The sequence below is a fragment of the Canis lupus genome, chromosome 20 (genome assembly GCF_003254725.2).
Source record: "Canis lupus dingo isolate Sandy chromosome 20, ASM325472v2, whole genome shotgun sequence".
Classification (NCBI taxonomy): domain Eukaryota; kingdom Metazoa; phylum Chordata; class Mammalia; order Carnivora; family Canidae; genus Canis; species Canis lupus.
The window spans coordinates 7,334,765-7,354,038 of NC_064262.1; the positions used below are offsets into that span (position 1 = coordinate 7,334,765).

The 19,274-nt window shown below is 43.1% G+C and overlaps 1 protein-coding gene across 17 annotated transcripts in view; it reads right to left on the reverse strand.

The window, feature by feature from the left end:
• Window positions 1-19,239, reverse strand: part of ATG7 (autophagy related 7) — a 239,146-nt gene extending 219,907 nt beyond the window's left edge. For 8 of the 17 annotated variants that reach the window (XR_007404313.1, XR_003137836.3, XR_007404315.1 and 5 more), the window contains exons 1-3: window positions 18,663-18,945; window positions 1,782-1,954; window positions 819-873 (exon numbers count right to left, since the gene is read on the reverse strand). Coding sequence is in view for 12 of the 17 variants with exons in the window: in XM_049098242.1 (XP_048954199.1) it covers window positions 819-873; window positions 1,782-1,944 (218 nt within the window). In the remaining 5 variants the exon portion in view is untranslated. The other 9 variants (XM_049098234.1, XM_049098240.1, XM_049098239.1 and 6 more) reach the window with 8 other exon arrangements.
• Window positions 19,240-19,274: the final 35 nt, after the last annotated feature.

A 19,274-nucleotide genomic window follows, 5' to 3' on the forward strand; every position in this document is an offset into this window, starting at 1 on the left:
TTCCTCCTTAACTCCAGTGCCTCTTGGACATTTCTGCCAGATGATGCCATCTCAAACTCAATATGTTTTAAACCAAGTGTACATCCTCCTAAAAATCAAATCCCCCTCCTGGTCTATTTCTGTGGAAGATAACAAAATGCCCCCAGCTACTCAGACTACAACCTGGGAAATAGTTTTCACTTTTCTCTCATCTCTGCTTCCTAAATTTAGCCACCTATGACCTTGGGCAAGCCATTTTACCTTCTGACCCATGGTTTCTTTGTCTGGAAAAAAAGAAAAGTCACATCTGGCAGGTCTGAAAGGATTACATATGTGCAAACACCCATAAAATCAAGTCAATAAATATCTCTCTTCTCTCCAGCACTCCCTATGGCCCCCAATAAGAAAAAAAACTAACAACTTTTTGGGGGTATGTGTCATATTTCTTTGTATAATACCTTACACAGTGGCTTGTATACAGAAGTAGCCTAATAAATGTTCACTGATGCCCATGGATAAGCAACTGAAGGAGTAAGTCAAGAAGTACCAATAAGGAATCACAAAATATTAACTAAAATCAAAAGCAGAAAGGATATTATCTAAGTCTCAATCAATCTAGATACTTGGCACCTAATAAGCTCTGATAATTATCTGCTGAAAAAATAATCCAGTAGTCCCTAAGCATCTAGCACATGTCTCTGTGCAATGGGGGCTGAGGAGATGGCCCTGCTTCTGGTGGCTCCCCCAGTTCTCCCTGCAGCCCACCTAGGTGCAAGGTTAAGGATGCTCATTCCTCACAAAAAACAAACATTTTAGATTTTAAGCAGAAAAATACTCACATGTCAAAAGCACTGAACTCCAACGTTAAGCGAGCTGGCAGCCCAGCAGAATCACCTGGACAGAAGCATTATTACATTTTCCATTATGAGTCAGCAATAGCATTCATAACTAAAACATCTGTGAATAATTTTGTTCTCTTTCTTGAGCAGTAAGTGCCCTGTCCAAATTCCTGTCCAAATTCCTGGTCATCCATATTCAATAGGGACTTAGTGAAAGATGCCAGAGCTTTTCTGAATTTGAGGAATTTATCAAGAATATAAAAAAAAATTCAACAGGGGATCCCTGGGTGGCTTAGCAGTTTAGCGCCTGCCTTCAGCCCAGGGCGTAATCCTGGAGTCCTGGGATGGAGTCCCACATCGGGCTCCCTGCATGGAGCCTACTTCTCCCTCTCTTTCTGCCTCTCTCTCTCTCTCTCTCTGTCTCTCATGAATGAATGAATGAATAAATAAATATCTTTAAAAAAATTTCATCAGAAAAAAAAGAGTTTCCAATCTCCTCCCTCAGCAATTCTAAGCAATAGATATTGATTTTTTGGATTAATAACTGGAGTCTCACTAATCACTTTCTTTTCCCCACAACAGAGGAAAAGTGAAAATGAACTTGTGTTAAAAGTCAGGAAGTAAAATGGGGACAAAAGGTTTAGCCTCAAGAATATAACCAATGTTATTGTAGTAGCATTGTATGGTGACAGATGGTAGCTACACTTGTGGTGAGCACAGCATAATGTATAAACGTGTCAAATCACTATGTTGTAAATCTGAAATGAACATAGCACTGTGTGTGAACTACACTCAAATAAAAATTAATTAATTAATTAAAGACAGACAGTTGGGAAGTAAAATAGAAACCAGTGAAGGGTATTAATTATAAAAGACAAGGGTGTCCCTTTTCTGAAGGAAAGCTGATCCTAAACTGGAGGGCAGAGAACATAACAAAAGACGATGGAGTTTACTGTTGCCTACCATTGTAGTAATAGCCCTTAATATCCTTCGGAGCTTCGTCTAGCCGATACTCATTCAGCTTTCTCTGGGTCAACTCATGCCAGAATCCCACATCCAAGGCACTGCTAAAGGGAGCAAACAGCAATTTGGAGAGCCCGGGATCCCCCAGAGCTGCTGCCATCATTTGGTGCCTCCTAAAAAAACAAAACAGAACACAGCAAAACAGTACAAAATATGAGGAAGAAAACATGTGTAATAAGGCATAATCAAAACAAAAAGTGATGGGAGATACACAGGCTACCTGAAGACATAACTGAAAACCATCCTGAGTAATCTGCCTACGTTGCCAAGTTTCACCTCCTGATGACACAACTGATTGTCTAAGTAAAGTAAAGCCCTTTCTCTGAGGCCTTTCTGGCCTTTACCTCTGTACATCTTCCCTTTTCATTCAAGTCAGTCTGATGCTGCACAAGTGCTACTCCTTCCCTGACATAATCCCTGTCTCATAAATATCTGCCCTCCTGTATGGTCCTGGAGAACTTCACAAGTACAAAACCCAAGCCCAATTGGCCAGAAACACAACAGAGCCAACTGTCAGACCTCTGAGTGACAGCAGCACTTGAGCACCTCCCGCTGAGGAGAATGAAGAAATTTTTGCCCATCTAACCTGCATTTTTTTATATCACATATTTTACCTTTTAAATGCATGGAAAATGTGCATTTTCTTTCTATACAGATTTTAATATTTCATTCCCCATCCCTCGATATCATCAAATAAATATGACCCTACAGGCAATCATGCATGTGCGCACTATAACTCCCCTGTCTCTGCACACTCTCAGGGGGATACCACCCCCAGCTAGAGAAGTACAATACTAGAGGAACTCAGTATATCCAAAAAGCAAAAGTGGGAGAGGTCTCTTCACTTTCCACCCTAATTTCCCTATGACCAGATACAATAACATTTCTTCAGCAGAATGGATGAAGAATCATGCTAGATGACAACAGTTCACATCTTTTATTGTCTGAATTTTGAGCCAAGATTATTACATAGCTTTCAGTTTTACAAACTTGTTTGATTTTGAAATTAAGAGGTAATGAGCTTTTGATTGATAATAACTAGATGGTAAAATGCAAAGTTATCACTACATGAAAGTGCTAAAAATCCAGAAAGAGATGAGTATGGGGCAGAACTGGGAGGAAGTCTCAGGGAAGAAGCTCTTTAAAACTTCCACTGCCTCAGTATGCACTCTCAAATCATGCTTCAGACATCTGACCAAAGGTTTTCAAACTTTTCCCAGTGTGAGGGCTTATTAAAGACTTATTAAAGACTTTTCCCAGTGTGAGGGCTTATTAAAGACTTATTAAAGACTGAGGACGCCTGGGGTCCACCAGGGTGAAGGTCCTGGGGTCCACCAGGGTGAAGGTGAGGAGTCTCCAGGTTGGACTGGCAGGTCTGATTCAAGTTTGATACTATCTTGATGGTTTTAGGCCACTGCCACTCTTAGTTTTGGAGGCCCCACCTCCAAATCATTTCAAACATATTTAAATGTACCCCCACCCCATGTTAAACAATTTCTGGCTTTTAGTTATTTGAAAAGCTTTTTATAATTCTGTACTCTCCGAATGTTCATCTTTTCCCAGGTCACACCTATTTCCACAGGCCCAGGGAAAGCTCATAGATCCCATGCACCGGGGCTTCAATGCCCAACAGAGAAAACAGACCTTCATATAGGTGACCTGAGGCCTTCGTGTTGAGAAACATGGGGTTAGAACACCCAACAGCCTCCTCCAATCACTCCCCTCTATTCTTCCTCCACAATGCTTTCCACTATTGGTTTCTGAAAGATTCCATGGTCAGACCTCTCCTTGGTCTGTAAGCTTCTCAAAAGCAAACTTATTCATTTTCTACATCAATTTCTTTTTTTTAAGGTTTTGTTTATTTGTGTGTGAGAGAGAGAGCCAAGGAAGAAGGAAAGGGAGATACAGACTCCCACCTGAGCAGAGAGCCCAATGTGGGGCTCGATCCCAGGACCCTGAGATCATGACCTGACCAAAGGCAGATGCTTACCCGACCGAACCACCCAGGCACCTCTCTATATCAATTTCTATCTATATGCCAGATACAACTGACCAACATATATAGTTGACCCTTGAACAACACAGGTTTGAACTGCATGAGTGCACTTGTACATGGAGTTTTTTCAATATGGTACAGTACTATAAATGCATTTTCCTTATGACTTTCTTAATAATATTTTCCTTTCCCTAGCTTACTTTATTGTAAGAATACAGTATATAACACATATAACCTAGAAGCTATGTGTTAATTGACTGTTCATGTTATCAGTAAGGCTTCTGGTCAACAATAGGCTACTAGTAGTTAAGTTCTAGGGAGTCAAAAGTTATACCTCTATCCTCCATGTTGTTCAAGGGTTACCTGTATAAGTATGTTTTAAAGCCAGGACTTGGATTCCTCAGAGACATCTCAAGTTTGACAAACTCCAATCTGAACATTTCTTTTCCCTAAATTCTATCCCTTTTCCTTTTTTTTTTTTTTTAAAGAATCCATGGTTAAGTGGACCCTACATGTTTCTTTTTCTTTTAAATGATTTTATTTATTTATTCATGATAGACATAGAGAGAGAGAGAAGCAGAGACACAGGCAGAGGGAGGAGCAGGCTCCACGTAGGGAGCCCGATGTGGGACTTGATCCTAGGACTCCAGGATCACACCCTGGGCGGAAGGCAGGTGCTTAAACCACTGAGCCACCCAGGCTGCCCTCTATCCCTTTTCCAATTTGTCCTAGTTTACTTAATAGTATCACCTTAGATACTTAATAGTATCACCTACATCTGAGGCCAAAACCTCAGTCATCTTCACTTCTTCTCTCACGTTCAGGAGGTCAGCAACTGCTAGAGGCTCACCCTTAAATGGGCCTCTAGAATGGGAGGAAGGGAACAGCTACTGAGCACTGCCCAGGACTGGGCACTGCTGCAGGAGTGTGCATCTGAATGTATTCCACCGGAAAGCCCTAAGAAGTGACCGTCCCAATTTTACAGGGGAAGAAATTGAGGTTCAGAGAAGTAGGAAGTCCACAGAAGGACATACAGGTTGGAAAGCGGGGTGAACTGGGGAGGACAAGGGTCCAATTCCATATGTCCACACTCTTCATACAATTTCGTGCTTCCTGTTCAATCGGCTTCCCTCCTCTCCATCCCTGCTGCCACATGTCAGGCCCACCATCTTACACCTCAGTTCCTGCAGTAACATGCTCAGAGGTCACTGCCTTCTGTCCCTGTACTCTCCAAACAAAATGTCACACTGCCACCAGGACTGATCTGCTCATGGGGGCTCCCTTCTTTAAACAAACAAAAGCTTACCACCTAACTCCACAGAGAGTAAGGTGTCCACACTGTCTCAGTCTGCTTGTTTTCCAGCCCTACACCTTTCCCTAGGAAACCTCTCCCCATCTCTACCAGGAAAATTCCTTCTCATCTAATTAAGATTATTTATAAAGCTCTCACTAATGCCCACTGTCAGTGGGCATCCATGGTTCCCTTCCCCATGATGACAGATGAAAATTTCTATTAGAGGGATGCCTGACTGGCTCAGCGGTTGGGCGTCTGCCTTCGGCTCAGGGCATGATCTCGGGGTTTGGGATCGAGTCCCACATTGGGGTCCTTGTGAGAAGCCTACTTCTCCCTCTGCCTGTCTCTGCCCAACCACCCCCCCCATCTCTCATGAATAAATAAATAAAATATTTTTAAAAAAATAAAAAGAAAATTTCCATTAGAGCATTTACCATCATGATTCATACTTGCTTTTTTTATCATACTCTTTTTATAACTTTTTAAATAATAGCAGTACTAGTAACTATTCTAAGTGAATCTTTATTCGGTGCCAAGCACTAAACATTTTACACATTATCTTATGATATCCCCGAAGTGGTTGCATTGTGCCTACTTTACAGAAGAGAAATGGAGGCACTGAAATATCAAGTAACATGCCCAGAGTCACTCAGAAAGGAGAAGAGCTAAGATTATAACCCAGGTCAACCAGCTTCAAAGCCCCAACTGTCATTACTACGCTGTACTGCCTTGAAGGAAGACACCCCTTTTCAGAGCCTTTATATTGCCCACCAGCCACATATATACTAAAAGATAACCATTTTGAAAAACATTTACATACTAACTTCCTCTCCAACAGTCAAAAGAAAAACACTGCAGTCAGAGTAATCATCCAACATGGAAGGAAATCAACACAGAAGCATACAGTGGTACAAATGGATCTTTGAAAGCCTCTGTGTGATGGGTCATCAGGCCCCTACATGCTTTAGTCATCCCCAACTTACTCTTAAAGGTCAACAGTAACTCATCATCATTTGGATGATCTGCTAAGGTCATCCCCATGAAATTTTACCAGTGCGAGACAAAAGAGAAAACTCTCATCTATACTGCACTTCAACAGCTGGGTAAAAGTAAATCAGGAAGATCACTTAGGAGATAACAGATGGGGGATGCCTGAGTGGTGCAGTGGTTGAGCGTCTGCCTTCGGCTCAGGGCATGATCCTGGAGTCCTGGGATCAAGTCCCATGTCAGGCTTCCCACATGGAGCCTGCTTCGCCCTCTGCCTATGTCTCTGCCTCTCCCTCTGTCTCTCAAGAATAAATAAATAGAATTTTTTTTTTAAAAAAAGGAGATAACAGATGGGCATACTAACAAAGTAATCTGCATAAGAGGCACATCCTTCAAACATTTTCTGACTTATTTGATCTTTGAGAAATTTCAAACAGAACCCAAGAGTCTATTTCACAAGAGGATATGGTTGGTATTCAGCCATTGAACTGCTGCTTGACAGGCTAAGAAAACAGAAAGGTCCTAAGCAGCAGCAACATGTGATGAGGACACTGCTGGAAATATCTAAATACCATACTCAAGTATAAATGTATCACTTAGGAACCCATATATCTGTGTCACACTGCTATCTTCCTTAAGCTGGAAGAAAAAATTTAAGAAGTAATGATCAAAATGGAATCCTGGAGGAAGCAGTGAGTTAATAGGTGCAAAGTAATTTATGTGTCACTAACCTATATCCAAACATCATGTGCTTCCTAAAAAATTACATGCCTATACAACCCAAGACAGCACAAGGTGAGAATTCTGGCCTCTGCTTACTTAACTTAGAACATTAAAGATTACTTCTATCATATTTCAAAACCACATACTGACATATTCAAGGAAGGAAACTGACAGGGGCATCAATATAAATGTGGTTCAACTTTTTTTTAAAAAAAGATTTTATTTATTAATTCATGAGAGACAGAGAGAGAGAGAGAGAGACAGAGGCAGAGACACAGGCAGACGGAGAAGCAGGCTCTCCAGAGGAGCCTGATGTGGGACTTGATCCTGGACCCCGGGGATCACACCCTGAGTCAAAGGCAGATGTTCAACCGCTGAGCCACCCAGGGGTCCCTCAACTTTATTTCTAACTATTTCTACCATACTCAGGATGTGAAACCCAGAAGTTACACAAGATGGGATTGTGTCACTTCCACTGAAAGAGGAAAGGCTTTGATGAGGATTCAATGCTGTCATGAACAAAAAGCTCAGCAGTAATCAAAACATCCAGCCAGTCAAGATTTAACTGAAGTAGCAGGTAGGTAGTTAAGCAATACAAACTCTCTGGGTCTGTGTGTACCACCCAAAGGCGGTGCAAATTTCAGGTCTTATGAAAACAAAATGAAATCACACTCAGCAATTTACCCAAGTGGGAGCTCAAAAAACACCACTATCTGAGTACTTACCAAAAGTTTCTTTACCATTTCTAAGTCTCTAAAGTCAAATCCCCTGCTGTTCTTTAAAGTCAAATCCCTACAGGAAATGGGTAACAATGGTTGCCTCCCAAGAAAGCAGCTATGGAATCAGGAGACAAGGGTGGGGAGAGACTTATTTTCACTGTATGGCCCTATTCCCTTTGTATAGTGTTTGAAATTCAATGAATTGTGTGTATGTGGAATAATACAGAAATAAAGAAAAAAGCCCCAACCCAATGGCAAGATGGGGAATGAAACACACCAAAAACTACCAGCATAGCTGCTTTAATTCCAAGAAACATCTGAGAGAGCTCTGATGCAACAACCATGTCTCTTACTCATCTTTCTTCAGCACTCAGCACACTGTCTAGAATATATTAGGAGCTCAGTAAATGTTGACATGCAATAATAGCACTCTTCCCCCACAAAAGGCCAATAGATGGATGCTATAATGAGATAAATTACAGCAGACTTTAAAAATTACTAATAGCCTGAATTGTCCAAATAAGAAACAGATTGGCTGGAGAGATAATGAATTTTCCATTAGTGGAAGTGTCCGAGCATATATTAGATGACTATTAGCCAAGTCATATTGTTCAAAGGATTACTGTATCAGGCAATCAGACGAGACGAGGGCTTGGCAGGCTTTTTCTGAAAAGGGCCAGATAGTAAATATTTTAAACACTGCATGCCAGAACAGTTTCTGTCATAGTTCCTTCTCCTTTTTTACAACTCTTAAAAAATGTAAAAACAATCCTTAGCTCATGGACTACACACACACAAAAAGGCCTTGGTCAGGATCTAACCTGCAGGCTGTAGTTCGAGGACCCTCAGTTTCCTTCCTACTTTTTCCTGGACCCCTGCTACTACTGCCTCCCAACTTTTCTGGTGCCACCCTGGAGGCCCCACCACTCCTCTGACTAGATGCTGAAGAAACATCAAGCTGCTTGGTTCTCCTGTAACACAACTGCTGTGCTGCCTTGGCAACTCTGAAAAAACTGCTCCCCCTGTCTAAAAGGCACCCTTGCCTCTGTGACTAGCACTTCTCAAAATCCAGCTTGGAGATTATTTGCTCCAGAAAGGCTTCCCAAAGCTGCCTTTCACTCTCTTTACTCCATGTTTGCTCTGCTATTGGCTATGGTTAATCACTCCTGTCTCTAAGCTACCTCTACATTTAGTATTACTGTCTGACTCTCTGCTGATCTGTCTACTTCCATCAACCTGATTATAAATTCTACAGATTCAGATCCTGGCTCATATTCCTCTCAATATACCATACTCCCTTGCAGAGTGGCTCTCAAATGCTACTAAGATGAGTTCTAGAAACCTTTTATGGGTACCTATCACAAGAGAAGCAAGAGTAAGAAATAAGCCAGGCTTCTGCAATTGGGAAGACAAACTCTAAGCTTATTACCATGGAATATGGAGATGAGAGTAAGAAATCATGAAGAACATATGGAAATAGGCCATGTGACTTAGAAGGTCTCTAAACTTATTACTGTATTTTAGGACTAAGATCTTAGTGGGCAAGAGATATGCATGTACAAATCAATTGAAATGAAACCTTACTCAACCAAATACAAAATCAGTAAAGAATCAATCTTTCTTCCTGAAAGTATTCCCATGGCTACAGAAGTTAAAAGCCTACATTCAGTCTCAAAGTCTCACCAAAAAAATGATTAATCAAAAGAGAGAAAAAGTGACTCTACAGTGACAAAATCTGGCAGATTCCATCTTCATGTAGGGATTGAAGTTAACATCAGCAGCAATGGGACAAACAGACATGTATGCTATGTGATGGAATGCCATGAAAAACACAAACGTCTATAGCACTCGGCTAAAAACACAACTTGGAGCTTATCGAGAGGAAACGTCAGGTAAACCCTAACTAGAAAACCTTCTACAAAATTACTTAGATGGGCTTACAATCTTCCAAAGTGTCAAGGTCTTAAAAGTCAAGGGAAGACTAGGAAATTGTCCCAGAGTGAAAGAGAAAGATGTGACAACTGAGGGCAACATGTGATCTTGGGTTGATACTCTGCTTTTATAAAGGATGCTATTGGGACAGAATCTGGATGAAGTCTCTGGGAGAAGGGCACATGAAAGGTCTTTGTCTTATTCTTGTAAGGCTGCAAGTCTGAAACTGTTCCAAAATAAAATATGAAGACAATTTTAACACCTGCACACACCTAGCCTATGTTATTATATACTCAAGGCAAAACCAATTAACATGATAGAAATTAGAAAAGTAATCCAGGATGGGGTGGGGCTAGTGACTGAGAAAGGACAATAAGACGCCTCCTGGGGAGCTGGAAATATTCTATGTAACTTGAGCTGGGCGGTGGTTACAGGGCACATACCTATGTAAAAACCCATGAGCTTAAAGATTTATGATTAGTGCATTTTACTATATGTTTACTACACTTGAACAAGAAAAGTAAAACAGAAAGTCCTATATTCAGAAAGTCCTGGGGATTTCTGGGTGGCTTAGCAGTTTAGCACCTGCCTTCAGCCCAGGACGTGATCCTGGAGTCCCAGGATCTAGTCCCACGTAGGGCTTCCTGCATGGAGCCTGCTTCTCCCTCTGCCTGTGTCTGTGTCTCTGTGTGTCTCTCATTAATAAATAAATAAAATCTTTAAAAAGAAAGGAAAGAAAGAAAGAAAGAAAGAAAGAAAGAAAGAAAGAAAGAAAGAAAGAAAGTCCTACAGTGACCCTACAGAGAACTGCCTGTATTCATTTAATACTTAACAGATTACCTCTTTAAATCTAGCTTTGGTGAAAAGAAATTCTTGCTCTAAATAAGTCTAAATGAAATATCATTTCCATAAATTTCTCTGACATTTGTTATTAAAGAAGCTGAAGACAGAAGAGTTTTGGCTTTGCTGTTATATAATTAATTGGAGCAGGAATGCTCCCTGGTGAGTCTGTCCAACTGGTCTTTCTCCAGCGGGGGGCCAATAGGATTGGACACAGCAAGTATTAAGCCAGTGTAGGATTTCTGGAAATGAAGAAGGTAAATTGGTAGAAGATAGACAACAATCATAGTGATAAAACAAACAAACCTGTCTTCAGGGAAACTAGATCCTTGGAGAGATAGCAGAAAAAGAGGCCAGCCAAACTGTACTAAATTGCTGTAATTTGTCCATGTGTGTGTTGTTGGGTTTTTGTTCATCTGCTTTGGGAGGGCAGGGAAGCTTCTAATGGTTCAGAGAAAGGATGCTAAAGTGACAGCAGTTGGGAGTCTGGTCTTCAGATAAACCCAAATGCAAGTTCCAGTTCCACCTCTTATTGGCTGAGGAGCCTTGGCAGGGAACTTTATCCCCTCTGCCTTCATTTCCTCATCTCCGAAATAAGGATAATTATACCCAAGCCCTGAGGTCGTTGGGACGGCTAAATGAGAAAGAGTATGATGTACCTATCCCAGTGCTGGGCACAGCCAGTGCTCAATACATGGTAGTGCTGTTAGTTCTTCTTGTCAACACATCCCTCCTACGTTAGCCAACAGAGCCTGACTAATGTGGTTGCCTTCCCCATGTTCACTATGAAAACTTTCTCTGCCTTAAACACGTCTCATTGAAGCCCTGCCTCCCTCAAAGGAGCATTGCACTCACAGCAGAGATTAATTAAAATGGAACGGATGGTATCCTGCTATAGGCCATCAAGGGGAAGTGCAGAGGAATAAGTTCTAAGGGTTAGGAGCACTTTGTGTTCAATTTCTCTGAGGTTGCGTGGGGCCATTCACTTAGCAGAAGTGCCAGAATAACCACAATTTGGCCCTGAAGTACCTCCTCTGGGCCAAAATGGAGCACATAGAGCAGACTTCTGTTCTCATTCTCACAGCTACAGGCCGCGAGCTCTGGCAGTCATTAAAATAAGCACCAAACCACATGGCCAAGTCCCACTGTCAAGCAGTATATTCTTAGCTGTGGATGGGTTTAAAAAAAAAAAAAAAGAGGCAGAGAGGGCCAGGAGTGGGAGAGGGCCCCTTTGGCATATGGAGCCAATGCATGTTTTGTTGGCTAGTGATGCTCTGCATCTTCATGAATTTTGGAAATAATGTGCAAGGCTGCCAAAGAAGGAGATTTACAAGCCCTCCCTTCCAAGAGGAGGGGAGCAAAGTTCCAAACTTTGAAGACAGATTATTAGCCTTTACCAAAAGATGAAAACTCAGGATTCCTACAGAGGAATCAGCTGATTCAGAAGCCTCGATTCCTTTTAAAAATTGCATTAGAATCAAGATGCCCCTGAGCCAAACCGATGTCTCCGCAAGACACCAAGTCATCTAAAATGGCTTTTTTTTTTTTTTGGTAACTGTACTGTGAGGTGATCACAATTGTGATCATAGCAGGCATGATAACTGCTATTACGGATGAGTTGTCTCCCTCACCTCTATGTGTACCCCTACAGATTGGCATTATTTGCTTCTTCAAGAAGTCAATCAGAGAACTGACAGTCACCTCCCCAGTCTTCAAACTGTAACCTTCATTCTCATTGGCTACTTCTGGCAGTTGTTTTCCTTCTGCTTTAATAATCTTTACCTTCATATATAGTCTGCTTGTTCAGCCTCAGTTTTTGAGAATGGATGCACTGGATACCAGCCTTGTAGGGCATGGGAAGCCTATGAAGGAGAGGTAGCAAAAGCTGTAAAAGCTGAGAAAGGCTGTGAGACAGGAGAGAGAAACAACACAAGAAAGTTGGATGCATGATACCTGCTTTTAAGACTTTTTGTTACCTGCACCAATCAACAGTGTCACGTTGCTCTGTCGTGTATATGAGGGACTGCTACCTGGATTCACCCGAATCACTGTGGAGACCTTATGTCAACCAACAAGTAAAATCCGTGATGGTTTCCTAAAAGCAGGCTGAGTTATGCAGGCTAGCTTCTGAGTAACAGAGACTCTGATTTTCAGTTCTGGTGATATTTAAAGAGTCCTGGAAAAGAAGGGCTGAAAAATTGGGCCAAGCCAACACTTGATACCAGATTTTCAAAATATTTAATTTCCAAAGATGAGAATAAGGTTGGGCTCTCCAGCCCACTGGACAGAGGTTTTGCTCCCAGGAAGTGTCATGTGGGCCTTTCTAGACCACATGGCACTTTTGTACAATTAGAAAACTGTACCCCTTGTTCAAGATATTTTACTTCCTTCCCTTAAAAAACTTCCTTAATACATTGATGGGTTGGCTCAAGACATTTTACCCTTGTATGTCAGAAAATTAACACTATAAAAAATAAACCCATGATGCCTATGACATAAACACCCTCAGACGTGGCCTCTTGTGCAGTGCACAACCTGCAGAACTGTATGAAGCAGGCCCAAGTAATCATAAGAAGCCACTATAGTTTAAGAACAAGTCATGACAGAGTAACCGCACTTCTTCCTTGATCAAAGAAGAACCACAGACATAGGGACATAGGATATCTGGACCTCAGCCAAAGTCTCTGACAAGAATGCTCCAAATATCCTAGTAGGTAAGATGAAGATGTTGTAAGTGGATATACTGACATAATCAGAGGGATTAAAAACTGGTAAAAAATAATCTTATTCAAAGAATTCTGGTTAAGGTATGAACCAATGTTAGGAAGAAAGGAGCTAATGGTGATAAGTCACTGGCTGTCTTTGGTCCAATTTATTTTTATTTATCTGTGTCAATGAATATTTACTAAGTATTTCATGTGTACTGAACTGTGTGTTAGTGGTTTAGAGCAGGGAAACACACAGAAACGGTGTAAACAAATATATTCAATAAGTATACTTGCTGCATTTTACCAGTGACTTGAATAATGTTAAGGGTTTGCTTACCAATTCTACACATGACATGAAGCAGGAAGGAATAGGCAATATGATGGATAACAAAATTTCAGAATAGAAAAGATTCTGACCACCTGATACAACAGGCCTATTTTAACAAGACTAAAAACTTTACAGAGGTAAATATAGAGTCTTAAATCTAAGTCCAGAAAAACTACTGGGCAAAGATGCAGCCTGATACGCTGGAGGCAGTATGACAATGGAAGGGCTTCATGAGCCAGAGAGACCTGAGTTAAAATCCCACCTCTGCTACATCTAGGCACACAACCTTGGGGAGGTCATTTAACTTCTTGGAGCCTGTTTCTCCAGCTATAAGATGGGATATCACCTGCTATACCGAGTCATTGTAAGGATTCAATTAGAAAATGCAGGTAACTGACACAGGAGGCACTCAAAAAAAGAATTAATGTTACCAACAAAACATGTGTCAAAGACAGAGGGGTTTCCATTTAGTTATTCCCTCAATAAACATAATATTTAAATAAATAAATAAACATAATATCATGCACAAGTTCCCGTGCTATATTTCAGCACTCAATGGCAAAAAAACTAAGGTCATTGCTTTTCAGGATCTAAGTTTTGAGGGTTACTAAGACCAGGAATGACAGTAGAGCAATTTGTGGATAAAACAAGCACCACACAGTATGGTGTAAGTATCTGTACAGGCTGTTATGGGAGGAGGAAGGAGCGATATCCAAATTAGACTGAAAAAGCAGGGATTTGTTTTTTAGCTAAGATCTGTATTTTAGAAAGGGCACCTGGTGCCAGACAAGGCAAGGAGCTAGTGTTCATGTAGGGAATATAGGCAAGAAGTGAGAAGAGCCCAAACTAAGGCAGTGGGAGAGAAAACGGAGGACACATTTTCTAAAGCATCTGGGGGACTATCAAAAGAAGGAGAATCTGTAGAAATTTGATGACTGCCTGGATGGCATGAGAGGTAAAAGTTCAAGATGACAACAGAGCTCTGGTGTGAATGACTAAATGGAAGGAGGAGAATGAGTCAGAGTAAAGGATGTAAAAAGAACTGCAGCCTTGGAGGACGCCTGAGTGGCTCAGTTAAGTATCTCTCTTCAGTTCAGGTCATGATCCTGGGGTCCTAGGATCAAAGCCCATGGCAGGCTCCCTGCTCAGAGAGGAGCCTGCTTCTCCCTCTGCCTCTCTTTCCTGCTCTGCTCTCTCTCACTACCTCTCTCTCAAACAAATAAATAAAATCTTTAAAAAAAAAAAAAAAAAGATTTGCAGTCTTGGAAGGAAGCTTATGAGCTTCATTTTGGACTCACTGAGTTTGAGCATGGGCCCTCATGAGAGATCCCAGCTCAGGATACAGAACAGGGGTCCTTGGTATGTAAGTGGGAGCTGAAGTTGTGAGTGAGAAGAGCACAGAGTATAAGGCAGGGCCTTGGAAAAAACTAGCATTTAAGAGACAAAAGGAGGGGAAAAAACCTACAATGGATACAGGGGGAAACAGCCAGAAAGACAGCACAAAGCAGGAGTGGTTTTCATAAGTGAAGGAATATCAGCAATATTAGATGTGCTCAGAATTCAAAAGATAAGGAAGGCAAAATGTTCAGAAGTTTTGGTAACACAGAGGTGTGAAGACTAGGGAGAGCAATTTTGGAGGACGAGTGGGTGGAAGCAGGATTTTAGCAAATGATGACTTCAGGAAGTCAAGAAATGTGGATGGGATGAGGTTGCATGGTGGCTGAAGTAAATGGGAAGACGTTTTGTTTTTTTACTAGATATTTACATGAGAAGGGATGGATAAGCAGGAAAGAAACAGAATAAATGATGGAACCAGATCTGGAGGAAAAGGAAGAGATGGAATCTCAGCACAAGTAAAAGAATTACCCCTAAACATATTTCTTTCACAGAATGAGGCACAGTGACAGGGTCAGCTGGAGCTAAGTTTGTAAATGATAGAGGCTGAGGAGCCTTCACTGATGTTGCAACTCAGTGAAGTCAAAGGGAACATTAGGCAGCTAGGGGAGGAATGCAAATCTGAAAGACAAGCAGGGGGATCCCTGGGTGGCGCAGCGGTTTGGCGCCTGCCTTTGGCCCAGGGCGCGATCCTGGAGATCCGGGATCGAATCCCACGTCAGGCTCCCGGTGCATGGAGCCTGCTTCTCCCTCTGCCTGTGTCTCTGCCTCTCTCTCTCACTGTGTGCCTATCATGAATAAATAAAAATTAAAAAAAAAAATGAAAGACAAGCGGGAGCCAGGCAAAAGAGCTGTGCAAACACACGTGGGGAGTGCCAAGCAGCGCCAGGAGCGCAGGATGTGACTACAACAGAGATGGGGTGGGGGGCCTCAGGTCACCAAAAAAACTACAGCCGTCTGTATGGTCAGACTCCGGAAGAAAGAGATCTTTCTTTGCATACCACACTCTCAAAGAGAGACTGTCAAACAGGAATGAGTGCCAAGGAGGGTAAGCACAACAAAGAAGGCGTTGAGAAAAACCCAGAGGTGATCATTGGAGCTGGACTGACACTGCACTGTTGCTACCCAGTCTGCCAAGACCATGGAGACGCATACTGTCCACTGGCTAACAAAGCAGCATCTCGTTATTTTCCCTTGAGTACACAACCAGGCCTTATACTAGAGATGGTGAGAAGGATTAGGAGACAAAAAAGGAGGAAGGCATTTCTGAACTTCACTTCCCATGACTAATAGTTGAGAAAACAGGCCATTTGGACTTCCACATAAAATCTCAGCGGAGGTCAGGGATAACCAATCAAGGACCACTCATCAAAGAACTTTGTTATTACTTAGGTCCACACACAGGATTCATCCCCTGCACCCACCCATATCCCAATTCATCTCCCTCCTCTCACCACGTGGTGTTACAGGGTTGCCAGTCCAGCAAATCCCACTCCCTATATCCCTTAAACCCACCCATGCATCTCTCGGCACAGCCACTGCCTTGGTTCAGGCCTCCCTCCTCTGCCACCTGGACCAAAGCGACAGTGTCCTCACTGGTCTCCCAGCTGGCCCCAGTGTAATCCCCATGGAACTTCCTGGGTAATTTAAAATATAAGAGAGCATGTCACATTCCTTTTTTTAGACTGCCTGGACTCTCCAACATCACACTTTCAAGATAAAGTCCAAATTTCTTAGCATGGCAATATTAACTGCTACAGTTTATCATTTACCATCTACGAACATCAGGTGGGTTAACATATAGCGTTCAATTCTCACAGCAACCCTGGGAGGTTGGCTTTCACGTGAGGAAACTGAAGCTTAGAAAGGGAGGAACTTGCCCACGGTCTCAAAACTAGCTTGGGGCAAAGCCAGCTTAGGTACACAAGTAACTTAGATCACAAAGTCTGTGATCCTAATCGTATATTACAATATATAATCCTCTATTGCCCACAAGGCCTTTTGTGACCTGCCTCCTGCTTACCTTTCCATGGTCCCCTCTTAGCCTAGGTGAACTACCTGCAAGTCACACAGTCACCAACAGCTCTCTGCTCACACCACTCCCAATGCAATATCATCCCACCTCACACTCCTCTCCTCCTGACTAATCTTGCTCAACCTTCATAACCAATACATCCTCACAGAAGCCTTCTCTGATGCCTCATCCTGACCTACGGTCACTCTGAGTCCTCCTCTGGCAAATCTCTACTCTAGCTTCATACCAGAGTGCTATTATCTATCTCCTTGACTTAAAAAATAATTAACTCCTTGAGGATGGGGATGTACATCTTGAATGAGAGGCCTGTACTTCACTCCTTAAAGAATTCTGAGATCATGTCACGTGAAGGGCAGGGAGGAGTTGGCCAAGAAAGTGGAAGAGGAAGGGGAGCTGTTTTTAGGCAGCAGAAGGAGCTGAAGGGGCAGGAACAAAGGGCACAAGTGAGACACAACCTGTACACGGCTTAACAAGACCGCAGCACAGAACCGGGGGATAGAAGGAACAATTAGGCAAGATGAGCTTTCACAAGGCTGGCTTTTTTTTTTTTTTTTTCTTCATTCGCATGTGAGTTACAAAATCACCTACTCAGAGACTTTGCCTCTAGAATTCACCAGCTAGATTTTACAAAAACTCCCTTCACTAACCCCTGGTTACTCTCCATCCCATTACGGTCTCTTTTTTCTGTAGCATCTAACAGGATCTGAAACACCTTTGGCCCACTAAAAGATGGGTATTATTGACAATTACCACAAATGCCACCACCACGATCAAAAAGTAGGCTCCGGGCAGCCCAGGGGGGCTCAGCGGTTTAGTGCCTCCTTCGGTCCAGGGCAGGCTCCCTGCATGGAGCCTGCTTCTCCCTCTGCCTGTCTCTGCCTCTCTGTGTGTCTCATGAATAAATAAATGAAATCTTTAAAAAAAAAAGTAGGCTCCATAAAACAGGGTTTTTTTTGTTGTTGTTTTTGTCTGGTTTTACCTCTACACCAGCAATGCTCACAGTGTTGCCTGGCACATAAACAAGATTCTCCATCATTACGGAGTTTACTATGGGTACATAAGTTAAACGTGCTCAGCCTGGAGAAGAAATGGTGTGAAGGGGAAGACAAACCAGCAGCTTTCAAAGGTGTGTGGGCAATCAGGTGGAAGGGAGATCCCAGGAGCCTGAAGGATGGTGGACAATGAGCTGAGATCGTGGGTAGCTGCTTTCGGCTCAACATAGAACTCAAGTCAAAGCTAGGGGAAGACAGAACAATCACCAGAGGTAGTGGGTTTTCTGCCACTTACGAAATTTAACCAGTGGGCAATGGTGTCATCAAAGAAATCAGGGGCAGCCTGGATGGCCCAGCGGTTTGGCGCCTGCCTTCAGCCCAGGGCGTGATCCTGGAGACCCGGGATCCAGTCCCACGTCAGGCTCCCTGCATGGAGCCTGCTTCTCCCTCTGCCTGTGTCTCTCTGCCTCTCTCTCTCTCTGTCTCTCTCTCTCTCTGTGTGTCTCTCATGAATAAATAAATAAAAATCTTTAAAAAAAAATAAAAAGAAAAGAAATCCGAGTACTCAATGGGAAAGGGAACCTGGTATCCAGGGATCTGAAACTGGCAGTCACATATATGTCTGGTTTCAGCTTGCGGAGTAAAAACAAACAAAACCCCCAAAACCCCACAATTTCTAAAAATTGGTCTTGAAAAAAAAAATTGTAGTTGTGTTTAATGATCAAGAGCTCACACGCGTGCAGCACCCAAGTCTTGTTTCCATTTCTCCCACTTCATACGTGTCAGTACTGCACCATGAAAACTCAACTCGGTGAAAACAGAAGTCTGCTCCTGACGTGGAAATAAATTCCTTACACCTACATCTGCCTTACCTGACTGAATAACCATTAAAGCTTGTGACCCCTGGGCCACGTTGAAGAATCGAGAACCTCGGCTCAGAGAAGCCCTGACAAAAGAACGGACTTCATTTCATGCCCCCGCCTCACAGATGACGTTATTCTCGCTCTCCCATTCTACAGATGAGGCAAGAGAGGCCGAAAGCGCTGACTCGCCAAAGCCGCACGGCAAAGGCGGGCAAGGCCAGGATAGGAAGCCTGGCGTCCGGTCTCCGGCCTTCCGACCCCGAGATTCAGAGCGCCGCCTGCCAGCCGACGGGAGGGCCTGACCTAGGACAGCAGGAGCCTTCCAGTCAGAAGAGCCCGGGCTCAACCAGTCCCACAGTCCGGGGGACGTGGCTGCGGAAGGACGGCGAGAGCCGGAGTTAGAGACCCCCCGCGGGAGGGAGGATCCCGAAAGCCGCCAAGACTCCTGCCCTCACCGCCGAGCTCGCCCCTTCCCGCCAGGCGCAGGACCCCGCCACTGCCTCTCCAGCGCGGCTCACTTACCGCCGCTTAACTTCCGGCAACCACGGCGTCGTCCGCAGCGCGCGCTCCGATGACGCAATATGGCCCCGCCCCGGGTGGCCCCGCCCCCCCCCCCCCCGG